The 13,208-nt window shown below is 36.0% G+C and overlaps 2 protein-coding genes across 2 annotated transcripts in view; one reads left to right on the top strand and one right to left on the bottom strand.

The window, feature by feature from the left end:
- The window catches only part of ankk1 (ankyrin repeat and kinase domain containing 1), a 523,463-nt gene that overhangs the window by 214,533 nt on the left and 295,722 nt on the right, over positions 1–13,208 (bottom strand). The window lies entirely within an intron of this gene.
- LOC114657256 (D(2) dopamine receptor B-like) overlaps positions 1–13,208 on the top strand; it is a 347,132-nt gene that overhangs the window by 323,590 nt on the left and 10,334 nt on the right. Inside the window, exon 5 of the mRNA XM_051931881.1 lies at positions 7,905–8,104. Within this exon, the coding sequence (XP_051787841.1) occupies positions 7,905–8,104 (200 nt within the window). The remainder of the gene's footprint in view (positions 1–7,904; positions 8,105–13,208) is intronic.

The following is a 13,208-nucleotide window of genomic DNA, read 5'->3' as shown; positions in this document are numbered from 1 at the left end:
TCTAATTTACTTTATGGTGGCAGCTTGTTGAAATAATAAGAAAAAGTGCTAGAGCCAACAATAGCCTCTATCATGTCTCATTTTAAAGGAAAACCTCCTACATGCTCTTTTATTAGAACAAAGAATGACTGATTGGTTTACAACATAAAATTCCTTTATTTATTGACTGGTTTAATTGCCTTACCACAAGCCTCTTTGTTAACCTTAGCAAAAAGGAAATTCTACTTAAAATTACCTTGTATTTTAATGTGATTAGCTTTAATACCAAATATTAAGAGAACATTTTTTAACAATGAATGTAGATAGATAGATAGATAGATAGATAGATAGATAGATAGATAGATAGATAGATAGATAGATAGATAGATAGATAGATAGATAGATAGATAGATAGATAGATACTTTATTAATCCCAATGGGAAATTCACATTCTTCAGCAGCAGCATACTGATACAATAAATAATATTAAATTAAAGAATGATAACAATGCAGGTGAAAAACAGAAAAACAGACAATAACTATGTATAATGTTGAATGTTAACGTTTACCCCTCTGGGTGGAATTAAAGAGTCGCATAGTTTGGGGGAGAAACGATCTCCTCAATCTGTCAGTGGAGCAGGACAGTGACAGCAGTCTGTCGCTGAAGCTGCTCTTCTGTCTGGAGATGATACTATTAAGTGGATGCAGTGGATTCTCTTTAATTGATAGGAGCCTGCTGAGCGCCCTTCGCTCTGCCACAGATGTTAAACTGTCCAGCTCCATGCCAACAATAGAGCTTGCCTTCCTCACCAGTTTGTCCAGACGTGAGGCGTCTTTCCTCTTAATGCTGCCTCCCCAGCACACCACTGCGTAGAAGAGGGTGCTCGCCACAACTGTCTGATAGAACATCTGCAGCATCTTATTGCAGATGTTGAAGGACGCCAGCCTTCTAAGGTAGTATAACCGGCTCTGTCCTTTCTTGCACAGCGCATCAGTATTGGCAGTCCAGTCTAATTTATCATCCAGCTGCACTCCCAGATATTTATAGGTCTGCACCATCTGCACACAGTCACCTTTGATGATCACTGGGTCTATGAGGGGTCTGGGCCTCCTAAAATCCACCACCAGCTCTTTGGTTTTGCTGGTGTTCAGGTGTAGGTGGTTTGAGTCACACCATTTAACAAAGTCATTGATTAGGTCCCTATACTCCTCCTCCATATGTATACATATGTAGTATGTTGATATGCAATAAAACTGTGCATAATGAAATGTTGAAAGTGCTAGTGGTTTGAATAGTAACCATAAAGAAACGTAACAAAACTGACCTTTCAAGTAAACCACTGGGAATAATACAACATATGGCAAAAGAAGGTAGAAAAGCTAAAATCAATATATACAGTATCAAATGATAAGTCAAAGCTCCCCTCAGACTTAACAGACTGCTTTTAGAAGTTGTTAACATCTTAGGGCCAAGTGAACAAGCAAACCGAAACTTTATAAGCAGCATAGAGATTTTGCTTGTTGAAAAGCTACAGAAATAAAGAATACACAAATTAAGTTGACACTATAAGCCATTTCCCAAATGACTTTTTCATTTAATTTTAAATTTATCACTTTCAACAAATAAATAATAAACAGAACATGTTAAATTGTTCACCAAGATTCAACGGGGATAAAGCTAAAGTCAAGAGCAAAACCTTATCAAACTGAAAGGAATTCCTATCAGGTTTATTTGCTAGAGCATAGGTCTCTCCCTAATCATTCATTTATTTTTATAAAGTTCAGACATGATAAATGAGCATAGCCATCTTTTATAGTGTGACTATCATAACATTATACAGTATCTCATATAGCATGCAAATCACATGCAACACACAGTGTCCCAGGCTCCATAATAGGGTGCCCTTAAAAAACAGTTACACAAGATGGCAAAGAAATTACATCACTGTTGGTTACAACATACTGTACATCTACTGATACACTTCATCAGTGATGTAACCTGGGCTCATTAGGTGTTTCAACATCAGACACCCTAGCCCAGGTGACCCAACCAGGAGTGATTAGATCCTGGCTACTGCCTAAGTAGCAAGTGATCATGGGTCACTCCCCTTGATCCACAACCATCTAGATACTTTTTCTGCTACCACTATGATAGTTCTGATGGCTTTACTCTTGCACATATCTGTGATGCCTAGAAGACTGTAGGCCTTACACAGAGACAAGGTTGTAAAGCCTCTGCAGTCCACCTCTATAAACACACACCATGTCTATCACCCCCATCTGTGACACTTTTCCTTCGGCCGCCAGTACTTTGTGATAAAATGTGAAAGGTTTCAAGGGGGGTGAATATTTTTATAGCCAGTTAAACAGTATTTGCGTCATTTCATACAGGCTATGAGAGTCTTGCAATCATTAGTTTTTGTTCAGAACTAGCATCTTTCTGTAATTGTTTTCTAGCTGCTGCTGGAATGTTTGGGGTTTTGAGCTGATTTTGAATCTTCCTCTTACTTGATGTTGCTTGTTGAGATATGGGAAAGCACCCCCTCCTCTGTATTTGGGAAATTCACCTGCTCCACAAAAATTCTTATGACAATTCCAAAACATTCCAAATGGTAACATCACTTATGTTAAAAAAATAGCCAATTGCTATCTCCAGTTTTAGTCAGTATCTGTGGCATATGTAGCAGTGACTTAATCCAAACTTTTTACTTGTACAACACCCTTGATTAAAGGCTTAGTAGCTTAAAACAATTTCAGGTTTTCTGTTCTCTCTTACTCACAACTGTATCTTCACTCACTATGTTCATCAAGAGGTCATTTTTGTTGTACTTGGAACTGTAGAACAGGGACATTCTTTGTTATTATTCCTAACATTGTGAACTTTCTTTTACGCATCTCACACTTAGTACGTTAAGCATAGCTCATTATGACCACCTAGACCATCAGTCACGTCCAAAATAGATGTCATACACTGTTTTTTTTCAGGTGAACTGCTTGGAGTTTTTCATGTATAGATTTTTTGTTTTTTTGTATCACAATTTGCCTGTATTTCTATACATATATAGAAAGACTCAAGAGACATTGTGACAGGGAAAACAGCCCCAGCATTTTAAAGACTGTGGTTATTACTATTACTCATTTACTATAATGTAACAAGATATTCATATACACATCTTTGGGTCTTCATAGCACTTGCAAAGCATCAGTAAAGTATATATTTATCTCTGCAATGTGACCTACTAACAAAACTTCATTTTGGAGTGGTCTGAGGTGGCTTAAGTGAGACACATTTCTCTTGATATTACATATTTAGAAAATGACCTGTAAAATCTTCATATTAACTAGTGATTTTACCATCATGTCAAAATGCCAAACTTCACAGAGATGAATAACCCATCTGCTGTTGTTTAATAAGTGTTATGAAGACCAAATGAAACCTTTGTTAAGGTTCTGTTACATTCTAGTAAATGAGTACAAAATAGATGCATTTTTACAATACCTAATCTAAAGTAATACCAAGACTCCTTCTTGCTTTAACTTGTGACCTGTACACTCCTGCTATTTTAGCAAACCAGAAAAGTTGTGCAGAAAGATCACATCTACATCTCTCCACTTTTTACAATCTGCCCGCCACTCCTGTAATTTTGACATCTCAAGAATAATTCTTTCTACATCAGGTGTGATGTACAGCTCAGTAGCTGAATTTATGTTAGTGCCATGGCCAATAGCATATTTGATTGGATCTGGAATAAGTTTATTTGTATTTCTAGATTTAAATCTCTCAATTTTCCACTTTTGGAAGCAAGGTTATTGTCTCTGGTTAACTGAGAAACACAATTCCCCAAGTGATTGGGAGATGAATGTGGGGCTAACCCCAAACAAATCACTCAGAGGAAATGACTTAAAAGGCTATCCACTTCCCTTTGTATGCACCTGTAACAAACCTTTGATCTGCAAACTATAACTGGGTCCAAGGAGCTGGCATTGTGGAGTTTGAAAAAGAGCACATGAGAAAGACACATACCGTTGTTTCCCATGGAGACCTTCAAATGAACCCCCGTGAAAACTTGATTTCAAAAAGTAACACTTACATCCCTTGTAGCAAGTGTTTCTGACTCCAAGTATGTGAGATACAGAAGGTGGGTATTGCAAAGATTTATATATATGTGCATGCACATTTATATGTATACATGTGCAGATGTGCATGCACACTTTTATTTGGGAGGAGTAGTAATGAGCCAATGGTGTCGTTAACATCAACCGCAGATGAAAGGCGTAAACTTTATTGTATTTTATTACTGTGGGGTCTCAGAGATCCTAAGTAAAGCTTACACATAATTTTCTTTAAAGGAATATAGCATCAAAATAAACTAATGTTATGAAAAAATTAAGAAAAATGCATTACCATGCTGATAAAATAATACAAATTATGTTTTTATATCAAATAAAAAGGGGTCTCATGTCTCTAGGAACTCAAGTGGAAGACAAGGGTTAATCGAAAGTGGACAAAACAAAAAATAAAATCACCTGAACTTAGCTGAACTGAAGATTCCCATACTGAATGTGGATATTTCCCTTGAGAAGTTTTGTGAGCATAAAATGTTAACCAGTCTCTTATCAAGTGTGATATTCATCTGTAAAATAACAAGTTTCTTTGCCTTAGGCTCAAAAAAAAAAAGAAAAAAGGATAATCCTCATGTTTATTCTGCAAAGACATTTAAAGGCATTCTTTATTCCATAAATTCATTTGATAGTTCTTCAGCTCAAAGTGCGCAATAGACAGAAGAGTGTTGTCTTACTCTCTAAAGATGTAACAAAGCTACAACTAAGGTAATTGGCCTCATATTTTCAGTGTTTTGTTGCCCAGCACTTATTAAACATTTCTGTTTTTCACTCACAGCTTGAAAAAGAGTTTGAGGTGGCTATATGTGCTAACTGTACAGTATAATTTTGCAATAAAAGTAAAAGTAAGGCAATGCCCATTGATAGCAAACCATAGAATAGAAATATTAAAATAGCTTGCAAACTAGCAAACCATAGAATAGAAATGCAGTATCAAAATAAGTTGTTTTCGGTTCTGATTGTTATTCATTTAGACAATGCATCTTGTTCTCCATCTGTTTTGAATTGTCCTTTTAGCATACAGTATGTTTTGGTTTGTAAATAGAAAGCAATTTGTCTAACATTACTTTTCTTATTTAGGAAACCGAACTATTTTAAAGTGGGCAAAATCATAGTGACACTTTATTATCCTTTATTGAATCTATTGTTACATTTGCTTTTATCTGTTGGTTTGGCAACCTCAAGAATAAGAATATAAATCATTTTAACAACATTATAAAAATTTGCAGTAGAATTATTGGTTCACAGCAAATCTCTACCACTGAAATGTATTGCAAACAGGCTAGAAAGCAAGCCAACTCAATTCTGTCAGACAGCAGCCATCCTCTTTGCTCTAAATTCTAGCTTTTGCCATCAGGCTGCAGATTTAGGTTTCCAAAGGGAAAAAGCAACAGATTTAAGAACTCCTTTATTCCTAGTAATATAAGCTTTTTCAATGCTGTTACTTGTAGGGATGCTGCCACATGTTAAATTATGCATCATTATTCTGTGTACTGTTGAAAGTAATTATTCTTCTTTGTATTTACCTTGAATGTCTGTATATGCAATAACATTGGTTGTCAAATGTTGTGTCTTTGTTTATCTAACAATGTATTCTGTTTTTATACATTCCTGCTGCAAACATATTTCCTTCTGGGATAATAAAGTCTACCTAACCTAACTTATCTTAACCAAAACTCTGAACTGTATTGTTGTTGTGTAAGATGTTTCCAATATGACATTCATTTGCACCACAAAAATTTTTATGATGCATACACCGAATAACAATTCAGGATGTGCATTTTGTGGCAATCAAATATATTGATGGTAACGTGCAGGAGCATTGTTATCACTTATTAAATCTCTGATTATGAAGCCTAACTGACCTATTCTAAAGTAATGGATAGCATTTATTAAAAAAAAAGTGATTACACACTGATCGGGTGTAATGTTTGATCTTCTATCTGGTTGACTCAATAATGTTTTACATACAAACTTACTTATTCCTTTGAAATATTTACTTCTTTGATGATATTAATTTTAGATTATTACGTAAATTTGGGTATTACTGTTTCTTATATTTCCAGAATACAATGCTTTCCTTAAAATATTTTTTAAATTTGAATGCATTTTTCTTCTCAGTAAATGAATCTTACAGTTTGATATCTCTCCAAATTGAAACACAGTCTTTGTTTCACCATTCTATAGAGTCATTTAAATGTAGTGTATTAATTGTAATTGTAATTTAATTGTAATTAAACGTAGTGTATTCAAACGTATATATACAGCATACAGTGGATTAAAAAATGTATTCAGACCACTTCAGTTTTTACACACCTTATTATGTTGCAGATTTAATTTTAAATGGATACATCTGTCATTTTTGCACATCAATCTACACTTAGTAACCCATAATTAAACAAGTTAAAGCATGTTTTCAGAAAGGTTTTCAAATTTAGTAAAAACTGAAAACTGAAACCTCTCATTTCTATAAGTATTCAGACTCTTTGCTGTGGTAATTCAAATTGTGGTCAGATGCATCCTGTTTGATTTAATTATCATTGAAATATGTCTAAACTTTGATTGGAGTCTTTCTGTGGCAAACTGAATTTATTGGACATTGTTTAGAAAGGCACCAACCTGTGTATATAAGGTATTACATTCACACTGCATGTCAGGACAAAAACCAAGCCATTAAGTCCTAGAATCCTCTATAGACCTCCACTATCACATTGTGGTGAGGCATAGATCATAGCAAGGGGATTAAACTATTTTGAAAGCGTTGTGTATTCCCAGGAGTACAGTGACCACACTAATTGCGAAATGGAAGAGGTTTAGAACCACCAAGACTCTTCCTAGAGCTGGCTGTTCGGTTAAACTGAGTAAACGTGCAAGAAGGACCTTGGTCAAGGTAGTGACCAAAAACTCAACTGTCTCTCTAGGAGAGCTGCAGAAGTCCACTATCTCAATAAGGTGTTTGGGGTAGAGTGGCTAGACAGAAAGAATTCTTGAGTTTCTGGCAGCCCAAATGAATATTGTCAAATAGTATTTAAAGGAGTCTAAAATCATGAGGAAACAAATTCTGTGGTCTAATAAGATGAAAACTGAGCTCTTTTGTCAGAACTCTAAGCCCTGTTTATGACAATGACAAGGCACTGCTAATCATTTGCCTAATACCATCCAGATAAAGCATGGTGGTGGCAGCAGGGTTCTTCAAAGCAGCAGAGGAAAGGAAACTGGTCAGAATTGAGGGAAGGATGAATACAACCAAATGCTGACTGGTGCATGAAAAAAAAAACCTGCTCCAGAATGGGCTGAGATTTCACCTTTCAGTACGACAATAACTGGAAGCATACAGCCAAGACAATGCTGGAGTGGCTTCAGGACAAATGTCAGACTGGCTTTGAGTGGTTCAGCCAAAGCCCAGATTTAAACTCATAGAAAATGTCTGGGAAGACCTATAGATAGCAGTTTACTGACACTTCTCAATCTGTCTAATGAAGCTTGGTAACATCTGCCAGGAAGAATGGGATAAAAATGCCCAAATCCAGGTGCATAAAGCTTGTAGAGGTATAAACAAGAAGAATCAAAGCTGTAATTGCTGTTAAAGGGATTCTACAAAGTACTGAATTAAGGATCTGTATACTTACATGAATGAGAGATTTCAGATTTTTAACGAATTTGCTAATTTTTACTTCAAAATTTTAAATTCGTTGAGTAATATGGAAATTCCAAACTATCAAACAAAAAAAGAAATAAGAAAAACAATATTTGAAATGTGTATGAAATTGATTCTATCTCTTTCTCTCTTTTTTATTTTCCAGCAACAAGAGATGATTCCCTGTGTGTAATTGCAAACCCTGCCTTTGTGGTGTACTCCTCTATTGTTTCATTCTATGTTCCTTTTATTATCACACTTCTTGTGTATGTCCAGATTTATGTGGTCCTTAGAAAACGAAGGAAGCGTGTTAACACAAAACGTGGCAGTCATGGGATGGATTCTGAAATGCATGCTCCTTTGAAGGTGATTTTTACTAAAATATTAATTTCATCTTTTATAAAAAAATTATCTTTTCATTGTTATACTACAGAGGTGTCCATACAGTATGTATGTGCGCATGTGAGTGTGTGCATGTGCATGAAAACGTATAATGTATTTAATCGATAGAGTTCTCTGGTGTCTCTATAACTTTATAAAAATTATTCTGATTTCAAGGTCTACAAGAATAAACAAATGGAACAAAGTACATTGCAGATGTATTAGATGTATTATGTCTTTGGTTGTACTGGGCATGTTACATGCAGGTTTTCATATATTTTGATGCAGACTTTTACTTATAAATGCTCCATCAGACTCACTCTGGACCCAAATCTTGGCTTTGACTAAGGTGCTAGAAGTCCTGATGAACTTTTCTTCTTATGCGATGATGACAAGACCTCACTGAAACAGACCATATTGACACTACTGCACACATAGTACAAGGATATAATCAATGGAACCAACTTGTAGAATCCTAAGTGCCCTCTCCAAACCCCTCCTTACTGTATGTCCTATAAGTGGCCAGTCTATGTTATATAAATGTAATTTATTTATTGTTGTTCTTTACTATATATAATGTTAATATGTAACAATGAACTTTGAACAGCACAACTGTAATTTAACAGGCGTAAGTATATAGGGGTAATGCGTGACTCAAAATGGAAGTATAAGTGCCTGGTTTCTGCCAACAGAAATCCTGCACCAGAAAGTTGAACCCTGAGTTCCCTGAAAAAAATAACAGCAAAGGGAAATGGTAAAGAATTGCAAGGTGATAGGAAATAGCAAACATTGTGGATGAAGCAGGTGAATTGTTAAAAACCTTCTGTGTTGGAGGGTTCCGAACAGGCAAACTCTAGTTTGCATTTAGGAAGATGTTTTGCTATTGTAATGTTCTCCATATTTGTATTAAACATCTCAAGACAATATGAGGCAATAAAATAGGTCAGTCAATTAACATGAATAGTAAGCTATTAAAATGTCAAAAACTATGTGTGTTACTTTTATTTTTTTTTAAGTATGTAATCTGTTAGGAAGTTTTTTAATATCTTAATGTACTGAAGGTGCATAAACCAATAAACAGTAAAATTCAGAAACATACACTTCCAGACAGCTTTGTCCCCTAGTGATCGCATTCACACCACCAGATTCCACCTCACTACGCAGGTCAGAGGCAACCCATGGACCACACTGTTCCCCTTGTTGTCAGTGAGTAAACCCAAGTCCATGGTCCAAATCCAAGACTCACCTTCAAGCCAAGCATCTGGCCCAATTGGCTATAGCAGCCAGGAGATATGATCAAAGTGCTCTCTAAGTGCTGTGTTCATGCCTCCCCCTTATCTGTTGTTTATGGTGCTGCTTCATAGCTGGCTTCTCCAGGAATTCCCGCCTACTTGGGTAGTCTGTGGCCACCCTCACAAGTCTGGACCCTGAGGTCGCAACAATACTAATGTCAAGATCTATGGAAGTTGAGGACTGAGGATCTTCAAGGTACAGGTTTTGCATTTGTTGGTGCTTTAATTAGAAACATTGTTATAGGAAGCTATTTCTTCTTTTTCTTTGCATCATCAAAGAAATCTTGCACTGCCTGTGTGGCATGTTGTTATGTCTCGGGTAGGAGGGAGGCTACAGCAGGGTACATCTACACAACACTTTATTTGTAATAACTCAGCATAGTGATTGGCTTGCAGCAAATTCAAGTTTTGTTTTTTGCAACGTTCTGAATTTTTTTTCCAATATTTTTGATCTGTGGTTGGATGAATCCAGAATGCAGAGCCTACAGATATGAAGGGCCGACTGCATGAACAAGGCTTTAGGGAGCAATATTCCTTGTTTTCTACCTAAAAAAACCTTTAAACCCCTAAAAACTGTTGAATGAGTTTCATGTTTGAGAAACTGGAAAATCCCTGTAATCACTAATTATTATTTGTCACTTATTGCAAATTTTTTCTAACTTGGTTCCTCCAATACATTGTGATAGTTAGTAGTATGAAAGGCACTATTTAAAATAATTACTTATTTTAATATTACTTTAGGATCTTTGCCCTGTGTTTTATTTTTTACATATATGCTAATGACAGAGGGTGTCTTAAACTGCATGGCTAAAGTCAAACTTATTTGCATGTTTTTCATTCTTCAAGCAATTTACTCATTTTAGCATGCATGTAATTATTACTTTTCTGTATATAATGTACTTTTGTTCAGAGGCATACATAAGCCTAATTATTACTTTACAAATTTGATTAAGAACTTGGCAAATATAATTATTCCACACTATCAAAAGTATAAAAAGAGCTGTCTTTATGTGTTTCCTTTAATCTTTTCACATATTGCATTCTTTTTATATGCTGCATGTTAATTATTAATGTGAGGTTTCTTCACCATACCTCTCAGTCAGGCTTGCTTTAAAGTTTCTAGTTTTTACTTTTTATTTCTTCTTTCTTTAAACTTACAAGAAGAGGGCATAAACAGATTCATTTGTTGTAGTGATGTTTTACTTGGAATTGCAAACAGAACAAGGGGGTTATATTTTTTATAAAAATTGCATGGTCTGATGTGTTGCACCAACCTTCTTCTTCTTCTTTCGGCTGCTCCTGTAAGGGGTTGCCACAGCAGATCATCTTTTTCAATATCTTTCTGTACTCTGCATCTTGTTCTGTTACACCCATCACCTACATGTCCTCTCTCACCACATCCATAAACCTTCTCTTAGGCCTTCCTCTTTTCCTCTTGCATGGCAGCTCTATCTTTAACATACCTTTTCCAGTATCTCTCCTCTGCACATGTCCAAACCAACGCAATCTCGCCTCTCTGACTTTGGCTCCCAACCGTTCAACCTGAGCTCACCCTCTAATGTATTCATTTCTAATCCTGTCCATCCTCGTCACACCCAATGCAAATCTTAGCATCTTTAACTCTGCTTCCTCCAGCTCTGTCTCCTGCTTTCTTGTCAGTGCCACCGTTTCCAACCCATATAACATAGCTGGTCTCATTACCGTCCTGTAGATCTTCCTTTTCACTCTTGCTGATAACTGTCTGTCACAAATCACTCCTGACACTCTTCTCCACCCATTCCACCCTGCCTGCACTCTCTTTTTCACCTCTCTTCCACAATCCCCTTACTCTGTACTGTTAATCCCAAGTATTTAAACTCATCCAACTTTGCCAACTCTACTCCCTGCATCCTCACCATTCCACTGACCTTCCTTTCATTTACACATATGTAGGCTATTCTGTCTTGTTCCTAATAACCTTCATTCCTCTCCTCTCTAGAGCGTATCTTCACCTCTCCAGGGTCTCCTCAACCTGCTCCATTCTCTCGTTACAGATCACAATGTCATTAGCAAGCATCATAGTCCAAGGGGACTCTTGTCTAATCTCATCTGTCAACCTGTACATCACCATTGCAAATAAAAAAGGGCTCAGAGCTGATCCCTGATGTAATCCCACCTCCACCTTGAATGCATCTGTCACTCAGAATGGAGACCTCACCACTGTCACACTTACCCTCGTACATATCCTGTACAACTCTTATGTACTTCCACTCCTGACTTCGTCATATAATACCACAACTGTCATATGCTTTCTCCAGGTCCACAAAGACACAATGCAACTCCTTCTGGTCTTCTCTATACTTCTCCATCAACATCCTCAGAACAAACATTGCATCTGTGGTGCTCTTTCTTGGCATGAAACCATACTGCTGCTCACTAATCATCACCTCACTTCTTAACCTACTGTAGCTTCCACTACTCTTTCCCATAACTTCATGCTGTGGCTCATCAATTTTGTCGCCCTGTAGTTACTACAGCTTTGCACATCCTCCTTATTCTTAAAAATTGGTACCAGTACAAATGTGTTGTAAGATACACATTTTTTGAAAACTACTGGTAAACTGAATGCTAATGAAAAGAATATAAAAGTAGATTTTAACAAATATTTCCTAAATTTCTAAGTTAATATATTCAGTCAGGTCATATATATCTCATGTAAGTGGCACAGATTATTTAACATCTACATTTTTATGAAAGAAAATATTATATATACTATACTCATAGGATTAATAAAAATGTAGTCTGCAGACAAGATCTAAGAAAATTTTAAAAAGCACAAAATTAATTTGCAATATTAGAACATAAGTAACACAGTGTATCCTGAAAAATGCACAATGATATAAAAATGCTGAATATGAAAAGCACCATTTGAATTTAAAAGACATTTGATGCCTTCATCTGAAACAAGGGCTGCATATTTATAAGCACAAGAGACAACTTACACTAAAATTGGTTTTATGTGCCATTACCCTGCAACTTCAAGGTGAAAATTGCAAAGCAAAAAATTCATGGCGTACATTATTTTTGTAATAAAAGCATACACATTTTAACAAATATAGAGCAAATGCTTTCATCTTTTATTCACAAAAAATAAGCATCAGAGACATCATCATTACAAAAGCAAGCAGAAAAGGATAAATAAATTTTGAATGTTAATTGTTTGTTCGTTGTATATACTGCAGCTGTATGATTATTCCTCATTTATTTATTTATTTGTTCACGTTTTTCTCTCACATCCAAAGATGTGCATTTCAGAGACATTGCCCACTTTAAATTGCCCCAGTATGAGTGAGTGTGGGTGCTTTATGGCATACAGCTAACCGACCTTCTTACTATGTGCCACATGTCCTGGATAAGCACCAGCTGCCTATCACTCTGAACTGGATGATCAAGTTTAAGATGGATACATGTCAAACAGTTAATGCAAGGTGCATTCATCATACACTAGCTCAGTCAACCATATCTTTAGACTATGTGAGGAAACAAAGGTTCCCAGAGGAGAATAATATTAGCATAGAGAGAAGCAGCACATTTTATGCAAAAGTCACTCTAACCGCGAGACAAACCAGAGTACAGATACTGTACAGTACTAACTATGCAGTAATCACCACAACCAGTTGGAAAAATCAGAATAGTTCAGTTAACATTTTTAACATCTATTTGATAAATGTAACCCAGTATTTGAGAATGATGACAATTTTGGACAAACAAACTTGTGTTATCTTCCATAAGGTGTTTGTCCACTGCAGGAACTTTGT

Source organism: Erpetoichthys calabaricus, chromosome 9, assembly GCF_900747795.2.
Source record: "Erpetoichthys calabaricus chromosome 9, fErpCal1.3, whole genome shotgun sequence".
NCBI classification, from domain to species: domain Eukaryota; kingdom Metazoa; phylum Chordata; class Cladistia; order Polypteriformes; family Polypteridae; genus Erpetoichthys; species Erpetoichthys calabaricus.
This window is presented reverse-complemented; position numbering and strand designations above follow the sequence as displayed.